This window comes from Syngnathus scovelli, chromosome 14, assembly GCF_024217435.2.
Source record: "Syngnathus scovelli strain Florida chromosome 14, RoL_Ssco_1.2, whole genome shotgun sequence".
Taxonomy (NCBI): domain Eukaryota; kingdom Metazoa; phylum Chordata; class Actinopteri; order Syngnathiformes; family Syngnathidae; genus Syngnathus; species Syngnathus scovelli.
This window is the reverse complement of record NC_090860.1, coordinates 15119176-15142905: the sequence shown is the minus strand read 5'-3', so window position 1 is coordinate 15142905 and position 23730 is coordinate 15119176. Positions and strand designations below refer to the sequence as shown.

General features: G+C 46.3%; 3 protein-coding genes across 9 annotated transcripts; 1 reads left to right on the top strand and 2 right to left on the bottom strand.

Moving 5' to 3' along the window:
* Positions 1 to 588: 588 nt before the first annotated feature.
* On the top strand, positions 589 to 6589 carry zgc:136872 (uncharacterized protein LOC678524 homolog). Of its 5 annotated transcripts, none has more exons than XM_049741305.2 (23): positions 589 to 752; positions 1371 to 1473; positions 1606 to 1863; positions 1922 to 1991; positions 2067 to 2185; positions 2533 to 2666; positions 2766 to 2940; positions 3247 to 3321; positions 3399 to 3484; positions 3658 to 3732; positions 3810 to 3964; positions 4176 to 4351; positions 4469 to 4480; positions 4561 to 4769; positions 4851 to 4890; positions 4963 to 5019; positions 5519 to 5576; positions 5663 to 5724; positions 5907 to 5975; positions 6058 to 6136; positions 6219 to 6335; positions 6420 to 6472; positions 6533 to 6589. In XM_049741305.2, exons 3-23 carry the CDS (start codon positions 1627 to 1629, stop codon positions 6557 to 6559), a joined length of 2085 nt encoding a protein of 694 aa, XP_049597262.1. In that variant the 5' UTR covers positions 589 to 752; positions 1371 to 1473; positions 1606 to 1626; the 3' UTR covers positions 6560 to 6589. The 5 variants fall into 5 exon arrangements, with proteins under 5 accessions (XP_049597262.1, XP_049597260.1, XP_049597263.1 ...); XM_049741303.2 differs by having other exon boundaries at positions 1371 to 1528; positions 1605 to 1863; XM_049741304.2 differs by having other exon boundaries at positions 631 to 752; positions 1374 to 1528; positions 1605 to 1863.
* Positions 2118 to 12400, bottom strand: tpo (thyroid peroxidase). 2 transcript variants are annotated; one of them, XM_049741302.2, is made up of 12 exons: positions 12045 to 12400; positions 11083 to 11167; positions 10821 to 10981; positions 10610 to 10739; positions 10168 to 10297; positions 9900 to 10094; positions 8956 to 9441; positions 8619 to 8877; positions 8382 to 8552; positions 7926 to 8163; positions 7656 to 7864; positions 2118 to 2402 (listed from the first exon to the last, which is right to left on the bottom strand). In XM_049741302.2, the coding sequence occupies exons 1-12, from the start codon at positions 12133 to 12135 to the stop codon at positions 2284 to 2286; spliced, it is 2274 nt and encodes a 757-aa protein (XP_049597259.1). In that variant the 5' UTR covers positions 12136 to 12400; the 3' UTR covers positions 2118 to 2283. The 2 variants fall into 2 exon arrangements, with proteins under 2 accessions (XP_049597259.1, XP_049597258.1); XM_049741301.2 differs by lacking the exon at positions 2118 to 2402 and adding an exon at positions 6605 to 7234.
* Positions 11806 to 23575, bottom strand: sntg2 (syntrophin, gamma 2). 2 transcript variants are annotated; one of them, XM_049741309.1, is made up of 21 exons: positions 23425 to 23575; positions 23282 to 23354; positions 22681 to 22784; positions 22325 to 22529; positions 21345 to 21558; positions 19970 to 20110; positions 19845 to 19901; positions 19714 to 19771; positions 19501 to 19544; positions 19153 to 19194; positions 18705 to 18792; positions 18198 to 18265; positions 17775 to 17899; positions 17338 to 17467; positions 16877 to 16915; positions 16484 to 16600; positions 16141 to 16212; positions 15797 to 16009; positions 14454 to 14561; positions 14238 to 14348; positions 11806 to 14134 (listed from the first exon to the last, which is right to left on the bottom strand). In XM_049741309.1, exons 5-21 carry the CDS (start codon positions 21414 to 21416, stop codon positions 14036 to 14038), a joined length of 1584 nt encoding a protein of 527 aa, XP_049597266.1. In that variant the 5' UTR covers positions 21417 to 21558; positions 22325 to 22529; positions 22681 to 22784; positions 23282 to 23354; positions 23425 to 23575; the 3' UTR covers positions 11806 to 14035. The 2 variants fall into 2 exon arrangements, with proteins under 2 accessions (XP_049597266.1, XP_049597267.1); XM_049741310.1 differs by having other exon boundaries at positions 19845 to 19896.
* Positions 23576 to 23730: the final 155 nt, after the last annotated feature.

The window sequence follows — 23730 nt, the reverse complement described above, 5'->3', positions numbered from 1 at the left end:
TCCCTCCCTCCCTCCCTCCCTCCCTCCCTCCCTCCCTCAGCCACGACTTCAGCTTTTCCAGCAAGATCATTTGAAAGTATGTATCATTGTGTGTCAAATAGGCAGCGAGGAGGCTTGCCAGCTGTATTTGAGAAACTGTTTCCAAATGCTCCGTTTGCTGATGTCCATTGACTGCTTAACAGTGATTTGTGACTTCCAATAGGAATGGAATGTGCAATCGCTTCACATTGGCAGACTCTATTCCTGTCTCCTTTTGTTCCCATTGGGGGCACAACCCTGATCCCTCCCTAAATTTGGCGAATGGGGCTCAAGGTGAGCGGTTGTTGTGACTTTCAGCGTGTCCTCAACAGAGGTCACCAGAGTAGCTCAATCGCAGACGCGTCATTTGTTTGCGTTTTTGTTTTTACCCCACCCCACTTACATAGCAGCAAAAGACTATGTGAAGATCAATTTGGACTCATGTTGAATGTGTATACAATTTGTAGAGGTGCTTCTGTACTCGTAGCGTTTGCGTGCGCTTTGTGTTTAAACACTACAGTATTGCCAAACCTTGAACATGCCTGGGCAGTTCGAATATTTGATCATGCAACAACATTTTTTCAGAATGGCAAAATAGGTGGCGCTTCAGAGATGATTACCATATTCATTGCCGTCTAGCCTCAGGGATGTGCTGCTATTATATAAGGCAAAAAAAGCTGGCGTGCTTCGCTGAGCCACCTGGAAACACCAACATACGCATCCTGGACTTCCTGGTGAGTTAACACTGGCATTTTACGATCAGATATTTGCTCTACCTTTCAACTTGAATGTTAACATGAGCAGCAAATTTGAAATCATCTGCCACTGTTTATCAACCCGAGATAACCCCCAAAGTCCAAGTTGCAAAACCGGCTCAGTCACTCTCTCTAACATCTTGTCAAATGAATGTCACGTGTTTTCTTCAAGGGCAAAATTGGCAATGACACAAGTTCCGACAATCAACGTTAACGCTTAACATGTTACGGGGGAGTCCATTTGGAGAAGCCACTGTACGCTAATTATTATTATTTGACAGAAACTTGAAACTTGAATGTAATCAAATGCTGAGGCGGTGAAGAAAACAAATATTTGAGTTCCGGCCAAAGATGCAGCAGGGGAACCTTGAGAGTGGAGTTGCAGAAAAATCGAACTTAATTCCCACTCCAGGTGTGGCATTGATTTCATGATTGGCTGCCAAGCATCCGTCCTTAAAATTCATCTGGACGGGCAGGCAGGGCAGGCTGGCTGGCTGCGGCTCTGAACAGGATGAACCGGATCGATTCATGTTTGCGAGGAGATGCGCTCTTTGATTTCCAACCCAAGCAATCTCCTTGTGTTGACATTCTATTTAGAAGGCGTTACCTTCGACAAAAAAGATCAACGTGACGAAAACTACCGAACAAGGGACTGATTGACTGACTGCAAGCAAGCAAGCAAGCAAGCAAGCAAGCAAGCAAGCAAGCAAGCAAGCAAGCAAGCAAGCAAGCAAGCAAGCAAGCAAGCAAGCAAGGTGTAAATATGGTGCCATCTTTAACAAATAGTAATGAGAAGAAGATTTGGCCTTTTGAACTGCCGTTCCTTTACAGCGCAGCACGGGTCAGCGCCGAAATGCTTTCTCCAGGCGTGTGTATGAGCATCATCAACGCGCGGCATGCAGGAGACGCTTACGGGACCGTCAGCAACCCCGAGGTGCTCTTCAAGCAAGACTACCGTGGATTGAAGGCGTACTGCGTCAGCCGCCAACTACGCTACATCGACGACATGTTCCCCCCAGACGCGCGATCCCTCGGCAACGCTGTGCTGAGTCCTTCGGACCTCAATGCAGTGCAGTGGCACAGACCGGGAGTACGTTTGCTTTTCGAACGTCAAATTCGTACGCGTCCTAAAATATTGTCTGTTTCAGAAACTGGTTCCCAATCCATCTTTTGTTGTCGATGGCATCTCCAGGTTTGACTTTGGTCAAGGCATGGTCGGTAAGAAAATGAAAGTGCATCATTCAAGAGCTTGTTACACGATGCTGAGCACTCACTCCAGATGTCTGGTGTCAGGAAATTGCTGGTTCCTTGCATCGCTAGGTGCACTGACATTCAAGCCAGCTGTCTTTCAGCACGTTGTTCCTCTTGAGCAAAACTTTGTCGAGGACTACTGCGGACTCTTTCATTTCCGGGTAAGTGACGTTGCAATTCACATGGACTTTTGCATTTTTCTGACATGCTGGCGTAGAGTGCAGCTCTAGCTGTAATCACAATCGACAGCAATACTGCTTTAGCCAGAAGAAGACAAAAACAAACAGTAGTTACTTACCATGACTTCTTGTAGCAGAGGCTGACGTATCCTTACGCTGCTGCTGCTGCTACTGCTGCTGCTGTTCAAACCTTTGTGACCTTGAAACATCACAAGAGCAAAAATACAATACACTGTGATGAATACATAGTAGGATGTATGTATGTATGTATGGATGGATGGATGTATGTATGGTATGTATGTGTGACTTCATCTCTCACACCATTTCAGTTCTGGAGATTTGGCAGGTGGGTCGACGTGGTCATCGATGACAAGCTCCCAACGATCAATGGCAAACTGCTTTTTGTGAGATCCAAAGACCCAACAGAATTTTGGCCCGCTTTGTTGGAGAAAGCTTATGCAAAGTATGGAATCATTTGTTCGTACGTGTACGGAATGGGTTTCATTTGCTCATTTCTATCGTCGTCATCATCATAACAATAATTGCAACATACTTGTGCCAGGGTTTGCGGTTCCTATTCAGACATGAGTGCCGGAACAACCGACGAGGCGTTGGTGGACTTCACGGGTGGCGTTCACATTTGTATCAATCTGTCAGATCCTCCGCAAGACCTTTGGGAGCTTATGTGCAGAGCCGGTCAATCCATGTCGCTGATGGGATGCGGCACTCCTCAAGGGGTAAGCGCAAACTTAGCGCCGGCGCCAGCGCCATCGCCAGTGCCGGCGCCGGCGCCAACGCCCTTGAGCCATTCGCTTGAGCCCATTTGCTTGAGGGCTTTGCGGGCCCCAATCATCCTTGGAGGCTTTACGCAAACGCCACTGGAGAGACAGACGATGGCTCTTGCAAGTTGGAGCGAAAGGGACTAAATGTGTCTTGCAAGATCCTACATGTCACTTTCATTCACGCATCAAAGAAAAGCTTGATTTATTGCGAGTCACTCCGCATCGGATTAGTCGCTGAAAGATGCTTGCTGTGACTTGTAGGAGACAGCGGCCAACACTGTTTTGCCAAATGGATTGGTTCAAGGCCACGCCTACACGGTCACCGGGGTCAGACAGGTGAACTCTTCAAAAGTTGCAATGGGGGAACGTTTGACTTTTGCTCTACACGTAGGAACCCTTGCGTTTTGGAACAGGTGATGAGTCGAGGCCAAGCAGTCAATTTGGTGCGAGTGTTAAACCCCTGGGGCAGGGGCGAGTGGAACGGCGACTGGAGCGATCGGTACGTTACATCTGATGCTTTTCAAAGGGCAAATCCAGCTGGAATCTTTTCATTAGGACCGTTCTAAAGTCATGCAGGACATACCAAATTCAAACGGTAGAAATTGATGAGAGCCATTTGGTGTTGTGCTGTTGGAAATGATGCCTCCCCTCCCCTCCCCCCCAAATGGCCAGGTCACCTTTGTGGCAAACGGTGAGCCCGCAAGAGCGCTCCCTGTCTCTTTCCGTGGGTGACAATGGGGAATTTTGGTAAGCGACGTACTTCAAACGCTTTCTATTGCTGATACTCAGGCGTGATTGTAAGCAAACGCTGATTCCCACAACAGGATGAGCCTGCAAGACTTTTGTCGATTTTATTGCGATCTCGACATCTGCTGTATGTGTCCCGACTTCCTTGATGGAAACTCGCACTGCCATTGGAGGACGTCCTTCTACGAGGGCAGATGGCTTGCTGGGAAAACAGCTGGAGGATGCATGAATGGTACTTTTGCAATATCTGCCTTTGGGCGGGCCACCGAAGCGACTCTTTTACAATCGAATGTAGTCGGGGCCGCTTTTATAATCGTCCGATCGAGAGAGATGAGTACGGAATTGGTGTGACCATGCGGGTGAACACTTTGTCCACGACGAGCGTCAACAAACAGGCTATTGGAGTCATTGACAAATGGTTTGTTTGTTTGTTTCCATGACAGAGCAGAGCTTCTGGACTAATCCGCAGTATCGAGTCAGCATTGAGCAAGTTCACAGTGGCCGTCAATGTGCTCCCAAACAAGGGGAACGAAACATGCTGGTGTCACTCATGCAAATGCCGGACAAAAGAAACAGAGCCTTGGTCAAGAATCTCCACATTGGATTCTCCGTATTTCAGGTCAGTCATTTTGAACGCTAACCCTATGCTAGCAGCTGTCATTATTCAAATATGGGATACGAGAGAGAGAGAGAGCATCTGTTTTTTTTGTCCCCGACATGAACCAATGGTCATCAGGTCCCAAAAGAAGTGAGTATCCTTCCATCAGTGTCATCCATCTTACGTTGCAACAGAAATTGACTCTCAATGTGTGTCAAACGGAATCCCAGTTGACGGCCCAGAGGGGAAGTTTTCCGGCATCTTTCTTCAGCAGAAACAAACCGGTCGTGCAGACTAAAAGCTTCACCAACGCTCGTGAGGTGATGGAACTGGTGGAATTGGCGCCAGGGGAATACCTGATTGTGCCGTCAACTTTCAAGCCCAACGACACGGCCTCCTTCATCCTGACCATCCTCTCCAAGGCCGAGGCTCATATCCAGTAAGTTCACCCCAAACAATGTATGTACGTATACGCATGTGCAATCCTGACTTTGACCTTGACAAAGAGATATCTCCACAGTGAGACTTCTGGCGCTCATGGATATAAAGACGTCGAAGAGGTTGTCTTTGGCTTATTTGATTGAATTGAATAGAAGACGTTGCATTTTCAACACTACCTTCCTGTTTTGCAGAGCCCAAACGCCGCCGACGACGACAAGAGAATCCTGTTCCAGCAACTATTTGGCCAGGTACTTCTTGCATCTTGAACTGGCAAATGTGGATTATTGTCATTGGAATATGCTACGTAGTTAAGCAGAAAAAGTCTGCTCAAGCACTTTTCAGGTGCAGCCATCGGCGCCATTATTTTTCTATTCTTTTGGCATTGCTCGGCTGAACGTTGAAGCGGTTGCTTGCGCTTGCTTGGTTTTACACGTCAACATCATTTCGACGCTGAATGAAGTCGCGGAAGTCTATTCGCCGCTCTTCAAGCGTCGGCTCGTCACCAGAGGCGACGCCCTCCTTCCCACGCGTTGATTAAATGAGAAAACCCTTAAAGCATCCATTTGCTTATAATGCTGGTCTACAAAGCTTAAGCGGATTTATGCATAAAAAAACGCACACATAACAGAACATGCACGTTGTTGTTTTTTTGGAATAAGCTGAATAAATTCGCACACTTTGCTCCCCCGCCAAGCAAGCTGAGCATCAAAGGTGCATGTGCATTCTCTTCATCTTATTTGATTTCAGTATGACGAAGTGGATGCCGAACTGCTTCAGAAGCTCCTCAATGATAGTGTCTTGAAAGGTAAGGCTGGGACAAATGACATTTTTCATAAATTTAACAAAAGGAATCCCCTTATCTGTATGCTGTTTTTTTGTTTGTTTTTATAGGAGACTTGAAAAGCGGAGGCTTCAGTATTGATGCATGCCGCAGCATGGTTGTTTTGATGAGCGTATCCTTTGTCACTATTTTCATAGCGACCGCTCGTTTAGCGTCGTAAGTCTCGGCAGATTGCCATTTTAGCTCGTGTCCCGGGCGTCATTGGAAAATGCATGAAAAATATTCAGTCTAGTGGTAGTTTTGAAACTTGTGGCTGGCAGGCAGGCAGCCTTACATCTTAATGTTGATTTGAAGACAACTAGCAACGGCAAACTGAATGCTGGGGAACTTTATAGTTTGTGGAAGAAGGTTGCCAAGTACAAGGTATAGAAACTAGCAAAGAAGAAGCAATTGACACTTTGGCTTGATTGAGCTCAAGTTAGGTCCTCTCCGTGGCTTTCTCCAGGATCTTTTCCGACGTATTGACGTGTCAACAAATGGAACCGTTTCGCTGAGTGAGCTGAAGAATGCTGCCGTTAATTTAGGTATTGCGTGGACCCACCTGACGGCCGTATGTATGAGTCCGAAAAGGGAGCATTGACGTTCCTCCTACGTGTGTCTTTTCAGGAATAAGGGTCAGTGATAACATGCTGAAAATGTTGACTTTGCGCTATGGGACTTCCTCTGGTCATATAACCATGGAGAACTTCATCACTCTTGCTCTTCGTCTTGTTTCTATGAAAAGTGGGTGCATTGGGATATGACGCAAGATGCACATACATACATACTTTGTCATTATCAAGTGCTTTTTATCTTTGTCCACGTTAGAAATCTTCAATCGCTTTTCTGATGGAACGACCATGACACTTCCTGAATCGGAGGTATGAAACATCACCCAAGAGGATGTTTCGACGCACTTTGACAATGTGTTTCTTTTCCAGTGGATGCAAATTTCCATGTGTACCTGAAGAAGGAAGATGAATGAGGAGGAGGAGGAGGAGGAGGAGGAGGAGGAGGAGAAAAGCACGCTTCATTGGGCCTCATTCACTAATAAATGACTGTTGGGCATTTATGCCAAATCTGTGCGTAGCAGCAGCCTTATTTTCTTTGCACCCCCGCGCGTGAGATACGGAAGCAGAACTTGCGGAAAAAAGGCAATTCTTCACCAATATCACCCCAGAACCTTGAGAACTTTGCCAATCTTTTTCCTATCATCGGAAAGCTTGCTAAACGTACATAGAAGCCGCCCGTCATGATTCTTAAGTCATTCTCGAATTAAGAGAAATGTTGCTTTGGTCATAAAAATCAAAAAGAACTCGGTAGAAGGCGGCCGGCCACTTGAACGTATCGGAAAAGTTTCGATATTCACCACATAATTGTCAATTTTTGTCTATGTGAAGCCCTTTGAGACTGTTTGTGATTTAGGGCTATGCAAATACACTTGACACTTACGTTTCACAAAATATCTTCACAATGTGGGAGTTTGCCGCTCCACTGATCTCCTTCGCAAGCAATCAAGGCATCGCCGCCGGTTAATCGAAAGCCATGGTAACAAGAGTACAGCGTTACCAATTTGCCAGCTAGCTTGAGCAGGATGTAATCGCCATTGTCGATCTGTCCCGGAGAGCCGCAGCGCTTTAAATCTGGGGGTGATACGTTGGTTTGCAAGTCAATGCATTGGAACGTGAATAGCATTACAAGTTCGACTCCAATAGACATTTGACATTACATTTACACAAATAGTTTTGCAATCGAGGAAAAAGTGCTGGCTGAGGCAGACCGAGTCCATTTTGTCCTGCAGTCATCAAGTCCTACTTCAAATAGTCCTTTCAAAATGCTAACGAGCAAAGTGGAATGAAAGAGCAGGAGAACGAGCTGACAGCCGACAGCCGACAGCCGACATTGATATCAATTCTGCTCGGCTGCTTCTCATTCTCGTGACAAGTCCGACGTTGTCCGAAGCGCGGGGGAAATCCAAAAAGTACAAAGCGGGGTGGTCAAGGATGTTGTTGCACTGCATGCAGTCAGGCGCTCCTTTGGATAGTCCATGCTAATATGGCTTACCTTGACTTTTTTCCTCTCTCCACGCCTCCAAATCCATTGGCGGCAAAGTGTCACACGAGACGTAACCCGAGGGGTACTTTCCGAATACGAAGGCATCCGGTGGGACCTCTGTGATGTCACTGTTGTCACAGATGATCTTAGACAGTGAAACGTTGCCAAGTTCCTTCCTCTGCGCTTGGCTGAAAGTCTCCTCTGCTTCCCACCAAAATCTATAATAAATAGCTGGTGTAAATATTTGACAAAGCAAAAGTGGTCCAGCAGAGTGGTCACCTGTCGCCGTCACGGAGCGCCTTCATCTGTTTTGCAATCAGGCACGCAAATAGAGGACCGGTTCTCGAGCCTGGCAGAAAGGTCTCAACGAGTCCCCCCAGCCATACGTCAATGTTGTCAGGGTGCTTGTACACTTCAAGTATCCTCTCTGCAACACTGGCGTCACTCACAACCTCCTTCAAGTCGTCCAGTGTCCTTATGCGCTCCAGTCCGCAAAAATCTCTCCAGTCGTTGTATCCTGAAAAGTAAATGGAGCGTTGATTGGAATGTTGTAATGTCACTGATCTCAAGCATTTGTCCACCTGCAAAGGTCACACCATCCCTGAGACAGACAGACAGACAGACAGACAGACAGACAGACAGACAGACAGACAGACAGACAGACAGACAGACAGACAGACAGAGACAGACAGACAGACAGACAGACCGACAGACAGACCTGGCAGACAGACAGACCTGGCAGACCGTGATCTCGCCCTCTCTGCAGGTTCAGTGACGCCAGGTCCATGTCTTGCGGAACAGCTAAAACAATCAGCCTCTCGGTCAGCTCATCTGCCAACAATTTGTTTGGAAGGACGCTGGCCGCTTCCTTTCCGACCGCACCTCGAAGGATGGGCTCAATCCCGCCTAAGAAAAAGCACATTGGCTTCAAGCAACATCACTGCGATTCACTTTCAACAATTCAGCTTGTACCTTCTTTGATGATCCTCCATGGACTGAAGAAGGTATCGTGCAGCTTTAAACTGGGGAAAAATTCATGTTCCTGGTAGCTCTGGTTGAGCCTCCTGACGAGCGGGGAGATGGTCGCGTGACCGAAGCGGAACGCCGCCGTGGCAAAAACATTTGAGGCAGATGGATCCACAGTTGGATCGTATCCTCCGTACGGTCCAATGTAATTGTCAAAAGACTCTTGACCGATTATTTTGGGGACATAATCTCTCATGGTTATCATCTTGGAAAAGAGCAGAAAACAACATCATTATGGAGGAATTGATCCAAAATATGGCTGAAAATATTGACCGGCACACACCTGGTGCAGCGCCCCAATAATCTTGCGCGTTTCTTGATATATGGTCTCCGCGTTCCAGTGAGCGTTGAGCTGCTGAAGTGTCTCGGCTATTCGATTGTGCTGCCTCAGCCACAGAACGTGCAAAGCGATCAGAGGCAGACCCTCGTTGACTCGACCGTCTCCAGCGCGGAAACATGCCGCCTTTTCCCGCCCGCGGAGACAGACCGATTGCAGGGATTCTTCAAAAGGTAAGTAGGCTCTTCCTTTGGGGTCCCGAAAGTGCGCGTTAACAGTCAGTTTCCCGTTAAAGCCGCCAAGGTCTCGCAGAAACTCGTTCACTTTGGGACTGGAGCCGTACACGACTGAAGCGTCAATGAAGGAGGTGATGGAATTCATCTGCTGTTGCTGCAAGGCTTGCCACACGTCAGGCCCCAAGCCATTGAAGCAGGCTGCCAAAGAACGATTGAAAGGCATGCAGCCTTGTCCGTTCGGGGGCTTGTCGTGTACCTGCGGGGGAAAAAAGGGAAATCAACGACATACTACATTATCAGCGTTCGGACGAGCAATTCCCATCGGATATCGGACTTCCTCGTTGGCTTGCGCTGTTCCCTTGCAACTAACTCGCTTGCCTTGAAGAAGACCGTCATTTGGCTTGGAAAGCAATTTGAAAAGTCATCATCGTTTCATCGCGCAAAGAATTTGCTCCCGTTGCCGAAATCGCAAATGCCAGACACATACTGTGTTTTCTGTTCTTTGGCACAGTGTTGGAGCCCTCCCTCTTCATCAGCAAACACTTTCAACCGAACAAGTGTGACTTGCTTGTAGTTAGTTTGTCATTTCCTTCCCTTTCAAGGACTCCTCTAGGAACTTAGGATGGCAACCCGTTCAGATTCATAAATAGTAGATTGGATTTGAAGGCAGGCAGACAGGGCCAAGGTGTGCTTTGGAAATGAACGTCACTTTACCTGGATTGGAAAGCAGGGATGCACATTTTCACAAGAGTTCAGGCAGTCGTCTCCAGGCTTCCCGGCGGCGGGGCTTTGAGGCGTCAACGTTACGTCATGGGCAATGTACTGGCCCCACTCCACAAGCATATGCGAGTAGGTATCATCTTCACATTTGACAGAGCTCCCCATGATCTTTTTGCTCACTTCCTTTGGCTGTTGAAACGGAACAAGAAATATGACGTGCCTACTTGATTGATAACAGAGCTGAATATTCCTGAAGCATTACCGTGGGAAGCTCAAATCCATGATAGAGCCTTCCTGCGTTCCAACCTTTGGGTTGTCGCACTCCATCTTCGTATTGTGCTGGAAGCCACCTTGTCAAAGGAATGTTGGCTGCGCCCCAGAAATGATTGTACCTGGCATAAAAAAAAAAAAAAAAAAACACCCCATGAGGATTCAAAGGTAGTGATCAATAGTCAAACATCAAGCGTTCAATGTCGTTAAGGTTGGAAAGGCACAGTGAAATGGCAACTTTTTTTGTGACCAAAAGGACCAGACTCATCAAGGGTTAACCTGCTTTTTGAGTCATATAAAGAGAATTTTAAAATCATCCCAAATGTCTGGAGAAAAAAAAACCAATTAGGCAGCACCTCCAATTTTACAATGAAAGACTGCCGCTGCCAACAAAGCCGCATGATTATTAATCACGGTAAACTTAAGTACAGTACCTGTTGTTGCACACGCCATTTATGCTACGGTACTTGCTGAGGTAACTGTCTTGGCAGATAGCTGGATGCGCTGGAGGTGGACATCCTGACAGCTCTGCCAGAAGCTCCACGTGCTCCCACGAAAGCAAACCTAACACATTCCATTCATTTGTCAGAGGGAAAAACAATAGCCTGAAGATTGAACGTTATTGACTATGAAAAGTGAGCCCACCTGTTTCCGTGATATCCCTTTTGTACCTCTGCTTCAATTTTTGGTCAAGGACTTGCAGAGTTGAGTGGAAAGTCTCGGCAGCACGTCCGATCTCCAGGGTCTCCGGCTCAGCTTGTTGACCAAACGTAAAGCCGCCGAGGGAAGGCGCACGTGAACTCCGTCTATGCGCACAAATAGAAGGAAAGACAGAAAGAAAGAAAAGAAAAGGAGGACGTGCCCTGTTTCCAAGGAAAGGGTGCCAGTCATTTTGCTCCTTGATTACCTTTGTCTGGATTGAAAAGCTTTTTCAACAAGCGTTTGTAGACTTTCTTGATATGACGACACAATCAAGTTTGTGATGGATGTCGCTGTAGGGTACGTGACAAAACGTTCTTATCATAATGTCCTGGTTTTCTCTTGAATAAAGTTGTGGTTATTTACAATTATTTACCATTTTCCATTATTTACAAACCCAATGAATGAAAAAATGAAATGGTGAGTGAAAAATGAAATGCAAACAGGCCAATGTCACATCCAGCAAGGACGGGGTCAAGTTCACCACCATGTGAACACGTGCATGAGCAATTAGTCCAACTACAGTACGTGACAGATGAAATGGATTTCATGCATATTTTAGATAGCACATACATTTGCACCACTTGAATTTATCTGAGAAACTAAGTGACAACAGTTTGCGGCAGATGAAACGGATTTCATGCATATTTTACATCGCACATTCATTTGCACCAGTTGACTTTATCTGAGAAACTAACCCAATACATAATACTTTTCAATTTCTTGATGCCAATTACTAGTATCGGATTCATCACACGGCAAAATAGAAAAGAGAAGAAAAAGTATTTCATTAAAAGAGGTGTGAGAACATCATTCCGCCGACAACCCCCACAAAAATGGTAAAAAAGCAAACTGTCAAAGGGACAAACGGAGCAATCAATTTGTGTGTTGTGCTGTTTTCACCACAGTAAAGAAGCCTTTGAAAGCAGCAGACAGTTATCTGACATTTAATGAAATTTCCTTCCATTCCCAAAAAGCACCAGCGCAGATTGCCATGTGCTGAACAAACAACGAAACGTACAAACAAGAAACAATCCTAAAATGTGCAGCTGGTGAGCATTTACAGTCTCATCAGCATTTGGCCAACTTACCGCCCCCAATTCATTCCAACAAATATGCAATATATAAACGTATACTTTATATTTGAAAAAACAAAAAAACAACTCTTACTGTTGAGGAAGCTGTCTTCATCCATTGAGCTAATTGAGGAAATAACGCAAAGGCCGACCGTGCCAAAATATAACATTGCATAACGAGCCATTCTGTGAGCTCAAGTCAAGAAGAAAACCTCCTGATGCTCTTAATGTTATGCTTGTGTGGCTCAATCAGTGGTCACAGCTTAAATAAACCAGCCCACACTGGAGTGGCTCCGAGATTCCATTCTTGCTTTGTCAGCTGCTGGAGGGAGCTCTGCAACAACCACCCAGACAAAACGCATTCATGTGTTGATGCCGTGATCGACACGGAATACAGGACGTTTGCAAGAGAGAAAAAGGAACAATGGTGGGCATGGTTGGGCAGGTTGGGCAGGTTGGGCAGGTTGGGCAGGTTATGGATGGATGGATGGATGGATGGATGGATGGATGGATGGATGGATGGATGGACGGACGGACGGACGGACGGACGGACGGACGGACGGACGGACGGACGGACGGACGGACGGACGGACGGACGGACGGACGGACGGACGGATGGATGGATGGATGGATGGATGGATGGATGGATGGATGGATCCATTTCCCAAGTCTATAATAAATGATTCACGCGCTGTTGTATGGAGGGGCGGCTCGGTGGGACACCGGTAAACACGTCCGGCTCGCCGTGCAGGGTTTGATCCCGCCGGCTCCGGCCTTCAGGTGTGGTGTTTGGTGACTTTGAAGCAGAAGCAAGAAAACATGCTTGGCCCAATTGTCATTATGCTTGTACCCTGCTTACTAAGTTATTTTCAGGGTTGGAGTGGAACATTCTTTTTTTGCCGTAGCATTGTTTGGCCTTGATCGAAGTCTGTACCGAATACTGAGTGAGAAGCTTTATTCTATTGTTGCGCACATTTGAACCTTTTTGGAAATGCTGAAACTTTTCGAGGACACCAGAACATAGAAAAAGCGCTTCAAGAAAAGCTTTTGTAGTGTTTCTATTTGGTTTATGGCTCTTTTTCCTTCCATAAGACTCACTCACTCACTCACTCACTCACTCACTCACTCACTCACTCACTCACTCACTCACTCACTCACTCACTCACTCACTCACTCACTCACTCACTCACTCACTCACTCACTCACTCACTCACTCACTCACTCACTCACTCACTCACTCACTCACTCACTCACTCACTCACTCACTCACTCACTCACTCACTCACTCACTCACTCACTCACTCACTCACTCACTCACTCACTCACTCACTCACTCACTCACTCACTCACTCACTCACTCACCATTTTGAAGTCAGGGCTAGAAAGCTTACAAAGATTTGGTCAATTTGACTGAAAATGGCTATTAGTATCTTATCATCTACGAGACATACTTGAGAAGTTATGAGAATATGATGGGTGCGCTAGGGTTGCAGATAGCCATGCCATGACCTAACGGTGTAAAAAATGACGTGGTGTTGCTTTTAAACTTGGAGTGAAATCTGTGCATTGCTTTCTGTGTGTGCGTGCTTGCGTGCGCGCGCGCGCGTAACACGAGCCCTTGAAGTGGCTACGTGTTATGGCAAATTGTGCAGTTAGCATTCAGGCGTCAAGCGTGAGCGTCATGGCCTGCTGCTGACTGCTGAGCATTGTAGTACTCGAAACCCTAACCCTTGACTCTGCGCTGATGCAACTTCATCAAGACGTTTAGTCAGTCTTTAATGACTTCTCCCTTTTCTAGCGCAAGTGAACCCCAACCAGAGGGAAGCAAAAAGTCTTGACATTGTCAACCTTCAAATAGTGCCACACATAAGAATTGCTTTGTGGTTTCACACAAGTGAACCGTGTGATCGTTTTCAGGTTGAAATTTGACATTTGTGCAAAGTGCCAACACGGTCAATTGTTTGCCATAAAATAGCAACACTGAATGGCAAGGGACATACAGAAAATGCACTTACATTGTGTATCCGTTCGTTCACTTTTGCAATGTCCCTTTACATGTTGCTGTAATTTCCAGCCAAGCTTTGCTTACACGTACATACATAGAGGGTCCATGGACGCCACTTTGGCAGCAATAAAAGAGTGGATACAGTGGAGGACCGCCGTTAGATTGGCAAACTGCAGTTCCTGCAAAAAGGTCAAGGACAGAGAAAGATTGGCTTGTCGGTCAAATAACGCTTTGCTTCCAAATGAGTCCCCGTTGCAAGACAGTAGGAAATGATGTGAATACCTTCATATCGATTTGCTTGCTTTCAGCATTCTTGAAAAGAAGTTTGACCCTGTTTTTCCCATCATCAGAGGAGCCTTTCAGTTGAGAGAATTTATATCGCCATAGTAGCATCTGCAAGACAACAAGAGCCTTCAGCACACATGCATGGCAAAGAGGAACACCATTAAGAACTAGTTTGCACGGAGAGCACGTGAGCTGAGGAGCCACAAGACTTACATTTGAGGAGCCATCCAAACATGCAAAGCCGGAATCAAAATCGATGGTGAAGCACAGTGTCTTCCCATGGCTGCTGCTGCTGCTGCTGCTGCACGCGTAGCTTTTTGTCTGATGGGAAACAACACATTCGTAAACATGTTGACGCTTAGTAAAAAAAAAAGATCATGAACCCAGGCCAGACATTCTTTGCATGACACTACGGTGCTTGGTTGAGGCCATGCCGGCCGGATCAGATGATGAGGGACAAACTAAGAGTCATATTCACACCTAATGACAATTTAGAGTCTTTGACGAACCGAGCACGCGTGATTTTGGAATGTGTGAGGAAGTCGGAGCAGGGAGAAGATGGCAACTCCACTGTCTTGCCCAAGGACACAACCACACGTGGGTGGCTCGGACAGAGCCACACGGGGAGGCGGGAGGGAGCCAGGATCTAAGTCACAAGCACTGCACCTGATAGTGACAATGACAATTCTCTCTCTCTCAAAAAAAAAAGCCAAGTGCTTGCTTCAGGTTATTTCTTGACACTCACACTTGGGGGTAAGAAGAAGAAGAAGAAGACGACGACGACGACGACGACAGGAAAGGCATGACAGCCACTAGCTTCATGCTGTCATCCCAAGTTAGACTCATGGTGAGCATGAGCACTTCACTAATTGGAAAGGATTCTTCAGTGGGAATTACTAACATGAAATATTTCTTAGTGGAAATCTCCTTAGCAAAGTCTGACATTAAGTATCCGCACGAGAGGGACGTGCTCGAAAACATTTCTGTCATTTGGGATGCGGCTAAATATATTCCTTTTAAGACTAGCTTATTGGGCTGGAATCAACCATTTCGCTGACCTCTACAGGCTGGCTGACCGACCGACCGACCGACCGACCTGCAATCTCAATTCCGTAACCGTGACAGATTGTCAGACGGCAGTGTTAGGCTCTCATCAGCAATTTAAGACGCTTGAAATCAGGCTCACATTAAAACGAGGTTGAGTTGGTGCTTTGTTCATCAAAGCCTACAGCGAGAAAGGCGATGTGTGTGGTTATTTTTTTGCAAGACAGCAAAAGAGTTGCACAGCGGTCTTTAAGATTGTCAAAATGAATCTCCACCAGTGTTGCGGAATCATCCGCCCAACACACTGTCACGCTTGGACGCCAAGCTAACGCACGCTTGTTGCGATTGGCCAGCTCAGCAAAACACGGTCCTTTCACAGCGTGGAGCCGCCGCTCCTGCCGCTCAACCCTGGTGCCCGCTGAAACGGACGGGGCAGCTAACAAGCCTTGGGGGAAACCGGAGAGTATTAAGAAATGCTGCTGACCTATTGATGAGTGCACGGGAAGGCTTACTCGCACTCGCTGCACTTCCATGAAGACAGCTCTTTTGAAGGACTTCTCCCAAAGAGCCAGCTCCGAGGCCAGCTCTGCACTGAAGGTGCGGCTCCGTCCGTGGCCGGCGAGAATGCTGAAGCACAGAGAGTCACTGTCCTGCTGCTCGAGCGAATGCTCCGGACCCAAGTCGAGTCTGGCCTGAAGCCAGCTGATGTCCTCCGTCATCCAGAGCTGGAAAGCCAAGAAACATTCAACTTTGCACTTGATTTGAACCACTGTTCAAATGCTATCTTTCATTTTCTTTTCTTGACAAATGGATGACATCAAAACGAGCTACGTATTTAACCAGCGGGTGGGTGTACCTTGCCGACCTTGAAAAGCACCTCGTAGAGGTTATATGTCCTTTCTGCTTGACCCCATTCAGCAGTGTTGAGCTGAGGAGAAAACAGTTCTTGTGAGAAACAACACGTCTTTGGCAGCTTGCAGCAATACCAAGTACAGCTTTGCTTTGGATCAGTCGACATTCTTCGTTGCTGCTGTTGTTGTTGCCACTAGCCATTGTAATGGTATGCAAGGCCAAATGAGGGAGGACAAGTAGGAAAAAAAAACAAAACAAGCCAGCACATGCCGTAAGAAAGTGAATCAAATACCATCCGACACAAGCATACACTTCAGATCCATTAAGGCTTTCGAAATATTGATTACCGGTGGCCTTGTGAAGATATAAAAGTATTGTCCTCTCAGTGCCAGGAACTTGAAAGTTGTTTTGGGAGAGGCAGCTCTGCCCTGCCATCTTTCACAAGCCCAGCCCATGTGAACGATCTGGGGATGAAGAGGATAACCATCCACTTATTGACTCAGAGTATCAGACAATTATTTGTACAATCACTTCTGATATTGTCATTATAGTAGCTGTTGAATTGATGGACAATTGTTGCTCCTGATTGGAATGTTGAAGCGACTCAGCACATTCTTTGTGAGCGTCTTGGAATGAACCATGCTCACCCACCGTCCAATGAAATAATCGCAAGGTCCCTTTGCGGCGATTGCGTGCGTGCGTGCGTGCCTGCGTGCGTGCCTGCGTGCGTGCGTGCGTACCTGATGGGCCGAAGAGCTGCATTTGTTAGCCAGCTTAATCTGTGACAAAAACAGAATGATCGTTTGGAACGAGGAGAGACATGCTGAGTGGAGCTTTACCAATCAACTAATAAAGGACATTTTCAGTTCTGGCTGGTGATTCTTCTTCAGGTATTTCTGCTTATGTTTGGCTCATGTCTGCTTCCCATACCTGCCTTGGGCTCAAGGAAGGAAGGAAGGAAGGAAGGAAGGAAGCAAGCAAGGAAGGAAGGAAGGAAGGCCACCTCACGTTTATTGGTGAGATCATTACAAGTGCCCTGTTTCTCACTCGATTGTCTGTGCATGTCTTCTCAAACAGAAGCTGCATTGTGGGTGGGGCACATTTTCATGCAACAACCACCACCACCGCCGCCACCGCCGCCACCAACTGGTTCGAACAAAAGTACGAGCTGTATGATGTAGGTACGTATACAAATACTTACATTCTCCAGAGTCAAGTCAGTGATCTTTGTGGATATTGCTTGGAGCCAGTCTGCGGTTTCTGCAGCGCTGCAAAATTGAAGAACACTGGGCCCGGCTCCATTCGAGGCAAACACTTCAAAACAGTTTGACCTGAAGAAAAACACAGGTCAGCACAACACAGGTTGAAAGCCAACCATCTTTCGATAACGAATGGATTGATTTAATGTGGGGTGAAAAGAATCGGAACATTTTGCATCGCATTCCTGCGAGGTGCAGTTTGTACTACAGGACACTGAGACGACGACGCTGCTTGGGGCACTTCAAACAATACGTACAAAGGTGCATCAAGGCAAGGGCAAATCACCAATTCAAATCACATGCATGTTCTGTGGGCGCATTAGCAAAAGCCGCTCGCTGACAAAGGTGAAGCATGTCACGGCGGATTAGCCTTATTTACCCTAATCCGGCCGTGCCAGTTTTGTATCTGGAGACTCTGGCCATCGACAGGGGTAGCCAAACGGCATCCAGCCAGCGCTTCTCGTACTTTGCTTCAGCAGCTTCGGGGGAAGGAGGAGATGAAGCCTACAGAGGAATACATGAGGGTATACATTGGGTTTTTTGACTTACTTGATTGATGTCGTATTTCCTTTGAAATCGTTAGCCCTGCGTAAAGATTAGCATACTCGTAAATTTTGGTTACATATTAAATTGAGGAAGCCAAGAGCAAGAAAAGAAAGCTTCGTAAATGTTCAGGACATGTGACAAAGAAGTCTACTGCCGTTCTGATAACTTTAAATGACTTGTGCAAAGTGTGAAAACACTTCCAAGCATGAGAAATGCTTGCAAAGGATACGTATAATGACAGACATTGTTGTCTTACTGTGCCGCCATTTAAATGTGAGCTGCAGTCAAAGGAGGACCATTCACCAGCAGATGGCCCAGGAGAACCTGTCAAGAGGAGACACTTGATTTACAATCGATTTTTAGACCAATAGTAGAACGTAAAAGTACGTAGTATACGAGTCCGTGTAAAGCCGTTAAGACTGGAGTCATACCAGTTCTTTCGACTTTGAACCTAAGCTAGTGGGAAGGAGAGAAGGAAAAACCTCTCGAGCAGAAATATTTCATAAGATTTGATGTCTCAGCAATGCCTAAGCCCCTCCTGACCGCAATCACAGCTGACCATGTGGCCATCTGTCAAGTAGGTCTCCTTCTCACCCTTGAAAATGAAAAGAACCGCAGAAATGGAGGTGGCTATCTTGTCACAGGTGGAGCAGGAAAAACAACACTTAGACAAAGCATTCGAGTGTCGACGACAAAGAAAAGAATGCAGACGTCAACGCGGTGGCATTTGAAGGGAGAAAAAAATGAATTTCAAGACTCTTACCTAGAGGCAGTTTGAGAAAGGATGGCACTTCTCTTAGATAGCGCACAGTGATGATGACTTCATCTCCTGCGGTGCGCAACAGATGAACCTGACAGCAATGAGAGAGAAATGCAACAAAAACCCAGACAAAATAGTCACCACGAAAGGCATGAAATGATCTTAGTTTTAATAGGAGCAACAGCATCAAGGACAGAAATTCTCCAAAGGTTGGTCAAAAGGCTCCCAGTATTTCCTTTTCTGATAGATAGGTAGATAGATAGGTAGGTAGATAGGTAGATAGGTAGATAGGTAGATAGATAGATAGATAGATAGATAGATAGATAGATAGATAGATAGATAGATAGATAGATAGATAGATAGATAGATCCATTGATAGATGCATTGATAGATGCATTGATAGCTCCATTGATAGATTGATAGAGACAGAGTGAAAGAGAGAGACACTTACAACTTGCTCATGAGTACAACGCTCCACATTTATGCCATTGACCTAAAGAAACCCAAAAAAGACATAGTTTCAGTGTGTTGATATTCCAACTCCCAATTAGGAAGGAAATGAATAAATACATTACGGTCTTATTCATCGTGACGACAGAAACGATAACAATCAAAACTTGAACTTGAATAAGCAATTGATGAAAGCTGGCTACTGTCAATCAGAGGTAGCAAAAGCTCTCACACTGTCCGTACAGAAGTAGTAAGAAAAAGGGCTGGTGGTCAGAATTGGATTCTTTGTGTTGTGTTAATAAGAGAGAGCGGTTGAGTTGAAGCAAGAGTGCGATTGCGAGGCCCTCACCTCTAACACAGCGTCACCGACAAACAGCTTCCCGCTCTGGTCGGCTGCGGTCATCCACAGACGAGCATGAATGAAAAGAGAATTGTTCATTCGCAATCAGTCGGACCGCTTTCGGCTAGCACGGAAAGCCCCGTCGTCGTCGTCGTCTTTATGCCAATGTCGCGCTTCCAAAGGCAAGGTTATTTGGTGCCCTTGGCAACATTCCATTCTTACCTAGTTGCTCTTTAGAAATCTTGGAAATGACCACGGGCACATTATTCTCAGCGCCCCCCTGAAAAGGAATGAGACAGACGGTGTCAGTCACCTTTGCTGCACTTTTTCTCATCAAAGTGGCACGTGCTTACTTTGATGCTCAAGCCCAGAGCGCCACTTTCTTGTCTTGGAAGCACTACAGTCCTGCGCTTTAGAAAATGCCACTTTCTCATTGGCAAAACCATCCATACATACTATGTGACAAGCGCTCACTTACATTTCCTTGGGATTGGCTTCCTCTTGTGCAAACCACATCCAGCTTCTGTACGGTTAAGGCCTCTTTGGTCAGTTTCAGGCACACGTCGTAGGAATTGTTGCTCTCCTCATTGTACAGCAAAGCCGTTCCACATTTCAGCTGCTGCCAAGGACCATTTTGGAGAGCACAATGAAGATGGAAGCCTCAATGAGCCAGCCCGCGCTTGCACGTCAGCTTGAGCTCAATCGCCACGCTTGACATGACGAAGGCACCGAATGAAAGACAGCAGAACGACCACGAAGCAGCTCAATCTAGTATCTTCCCTTCCCTTCCTCCAAATCAAACCCTTCTGTCGGTGATCTTCTTTACATTTGCGTGGCAATTCCAGCAACTCTCTTTCCATGTCTCAACATCATGAAGCAACTGGCTGACAAATTGACTGCTCAAAGTTCTGTGCTAATTTAAGACCCGTCATTTCTTCCCTCCCTTTCTTCGTGTCGACACCCATTTCCTACCTGCCTTTGAATGACCTTTGTGAAAAAGGTTCATGAAACAACACGGTTATTAATAATGCAGGGGATCTGTTTTCTTGATTTGCTCGCAGTGACATGGAAACTTGAATGGGGATTTATGACACAATGTCTTGACATTGAAATAATGAAGAGAACCTCCGAATACGCTTTTAATGAGTGAATACGCGCGTCTTTGATCTACCTAAAGGGATTAATGAGAAGTCTGTGCTCTTCACTTTGGGCCACTTCTCATCTCTCAAGGCTCCAGTCAATAGTTTACATGTTCATATTTATGACTAAAACATCCAATTGCAGCATTCCATCGACATATAGTACAAACATCAAGACTATTTGCAGGAAACAAATACCGACTAAATCAAACCTTTTTTCTCTTTCTGTAGGCCATACACACACACACAAGCAACCCTTGAGCCCGTGAGAGAAAAATTCCTGGAGTGATGGATGATGAGTGAGCTCAGGGAACATAATTAAGGCGCAAATTTGATTCCCCTAAGCCCTGATGTGAGCCAGTTGAAGGGAGAGAAGGCTTTTTGAATGATTAAATGAACATGTGCGTGCATACATACATACATACTACGTGAGGAACATTTCCACTTGTGAGTCTGCTCGTCATATTCCAGTTCAGACAAGAGTCGAAAATGCTCTTATTTGAAATTGTCAAATATTTGGGAATAATCAAATGTTGCAAAACTAATCAGCTTCGCCTCAAGATGATGTTTTGACTTGTGCTTTATTTGAAATGACTGCAGCGTGTGTAATGACAGGAGACATCTTTTTCTATTTCTTTTTTTATCATCATTGATTTTGCCAGAGTTCTCACATGCACACACACATTCACGAGACTAAAATGCGGGTTTACTTACTGATGTGCAGGGAAGTAGAAGGCTGGCGGGTCGCTCGATAGGTTGGCTCTGCCGCTTCCCGGGCACGTTCATCTCCTAGAGCCGCTTCTCTCGCAACGGACTTTCACAAGTCACGTCTGCCAGGGCTGAGCGAGCGGCAGGCGGGCGGGCAGGCGGGCAGGCAGGCGGGCGGGCTGCTGCGCACAGTGGTCGGCGCTCGCTCGCCCTCCCTCTTCTGCAAGCACATCCAGTCACTCGTCCCAAATGACATCCAAGCATCCGCCAGTGCTACACCACTGCTCTACTTCACTCACTGTTGGAGTCAGCGCCACCTGCTCGCTGACTGTCCGCTTTCTCTTTCTCCGCATGCTGCGTCACATTAACCCGTTCATTGACCCATCCATCCATCCATCCATCCATCCATCCATCCATCCATCCATCCATCCATCCATCCATCCATCCATCCATCCATCCATCCATCCATCCATCCATCCATCCATCCATCCATCCATCCATCCATCCATCCATCCATCCATCCATCCATCCATCCATCCATCCATCCATCCATCCATCCATCCATCCATCCATCCATCCATCCATCCATCCATCCATCCATCCATCCATCCATCCATCCATCCATCCATCCATCCATCCATCCATCCATCCATCCATCCATCCATCCATCCATCCATCCATCCATCCATCCATCCATCCCCACTGCTCATGATGCGGCCAGCGACAGGTTAGCTGCAGGGCATTTCTGTTTTAAGCCTGCAGCCAGGGAGAGCTCCAGGATTTTTCTCTCCTGGGGCCTTGACCTATATATATATATTTATAGGTGGACTGAGAGCCGGCCGGCACACACTAGACACTCGGAGTATGCATAGCATATTACAAAAGTGACGAGAGCCAAGATAAGCGTCATCACTCATGAGTTAGCACGTATTTGGGGCAGGCCAAACATGAAATCTCTCAAATCTCGCTGACACGACTGTACGTACGTATATATTGGATGTAAACTATTCCCGACTCTCGATGACAAGCTGAAGCTGATGGTTTCAACAATATTTTTCAGACGGTTGGGTTCTGTCTCCAAGGATTGCGGTGAAAGTAATGATGGAACTCGGAGAGACCCTCCCAGAGGGAAACGTTGCCGCCTTTGTCATTTATTTCTCTTCCGCCTGGAATCTATTCGCTTTAAGATGACTGCATTGGAGAAATGAGAAGAACAGAATGAGAAAATCCTTTGTCCAAAGCGTATTGACAAAAAACAATTAGGATTGGGCTCATCATTGTCTCGAAACCAAGAAACTGAGAGGAGAAACGAGAGCTCATGGCCAAATGGTTCTAAACTTACCGTATATCGCTGTTCAAAGGAGAAGTAGGCCGGCCGGCCGGCCGGGCAGGCACAAAGGCTCTCTCTTATTTGGAAAATCCCACAGCGCTGCCCTTGGGAAAGGCCTGCAAAAAATCAAAAATGTTGCTGAAAAGCGCTTCAGCTTCTATCTATCTATCTATCTATCTATCTATCTATCTATCTATCTATCTATCTATCTATCTATCTATCTATCTATCTATCTATCTATCTATCTATCTATCTATCTATCTATCTATCTATCTATCGGAAAGTCATCAGACCGAAATCCCCATCAGACGATAACTCGGCAAGACTTCAAAAGCTTTGTCACTTTCTTCTCAAACTCTCCTCTCATTAGCCAGAACATTTCATTCTTTTTGTCAAGAATCCAGGGTAGCCCTATTCTCATGTCTCAATTCAAATAGCGCGCCTCCCTTCATCACTTTCAGTCAACAAATTCATTTTCATGCTTGTAGATGGCTGCATGAGATGGGGACAATGCACACTGTGAATAATATTTGAAAGAAAGCCTTCATACCTTTGTGTACATTCATTCCAGAGTGCAGCTTATGAGAAATAAAAGCGCCGCGTTCATACGTACCTTTGTTCAGAACGGCTGTCGGAGAGATGCGTCCCGATGCCCTTGAGCAATCCGGAAGGCTTCACGTCTTGGCCTGCATATGGCGGATTTGATCATATGACAGTGAAATACGGTCGATTCGTTTTGGGTCATCTCAAGCTTACCGCTTTGCTGGCTGTGTTTCCATAGATTGAAGGAACTGCACCCTCAACGAAAGCAAGTCCTTCTCTCTACTGACAACAAGCAGGACTTTGCAGCCCACAGATGTGGGAACTTTGTCCTGAAAAATGAAACTTGACCAGGAGCTTCTTTGAGGGTCTGATGCTGGGGGAGGTTTTTTTTAATTTTTTTTTTTTTTGGGTGTTTGGAAGCAGGCAGCTTCAAACGGCAGGAGCCGTCTGAGGTTTGAAGCTTTCGCAATCAATCGATCGATCGGGATCCTCTCCACCTTCAAACGCAGGGCGTTGATA

Coding starts and splice junctions, on each gene's coding strand:
- zgc:136872 (XM_049741305.2), top strand. CDS start 1,627: ATGCTTTCTCCAGGCGTGTGTATGAGCATCATCAACGCGCGGCATGCA. Junction 2,667..2,765: donor TTGGAGAAAGCTTATGCAAA/GTATGGAATCAT, acceptor TACTTGTGCCAG/GGTTTGCGGTTCCTATTCAG. Junction 6,137..6,218: donor GAATGCTGCCGTTAATTTAG/GTATTGCGTGGA, acceptor GTGTCTTTTCAG/GAATAAGGGTCAGTGATAAC.
- tpo (XM_049741301.2), bottom strand. CDS start 12,135: ATGGCTCGTTATGCAATGTTATATTTTGGCACGGTCGGCCTTTGCGTT. Junction 11,168..12,044: donor TGAAGACAGCTTCCTCAACA/GTAAGAGTTGTT, acceptor CGTACCCTACAG/CGACATCCATCACAAACTTG. Junction 7,865..7,925: donor GCGCTCCGTGACGGCGACAG/GTGACCACTCTG, acceptor TATTTATTATAG/ATTTTGGTGGGAAGCAGAGG.
- sntg2 (XM_049741309.1), bottom strand. CDS start 21,416: ATGAACGTGCCCGGGAAGCGGCAGAGCCAACCTATCGAGCGACCCGCC. Junction 19,902..19,969: donor GAAGCCAATCCCAAGGAAAT/GTAAGTGAGCGC, acceptor CATTTTCTAAAG/CGCAGGACTGTAGTGCTTCC. Junction 18,793..19,152: donor GTTGTACTCATGAGCAAGTT/GTAAGTGTCTCT, acceptor CATTGCTGTCAG/GTTCATCTGTTGCGCACCGC.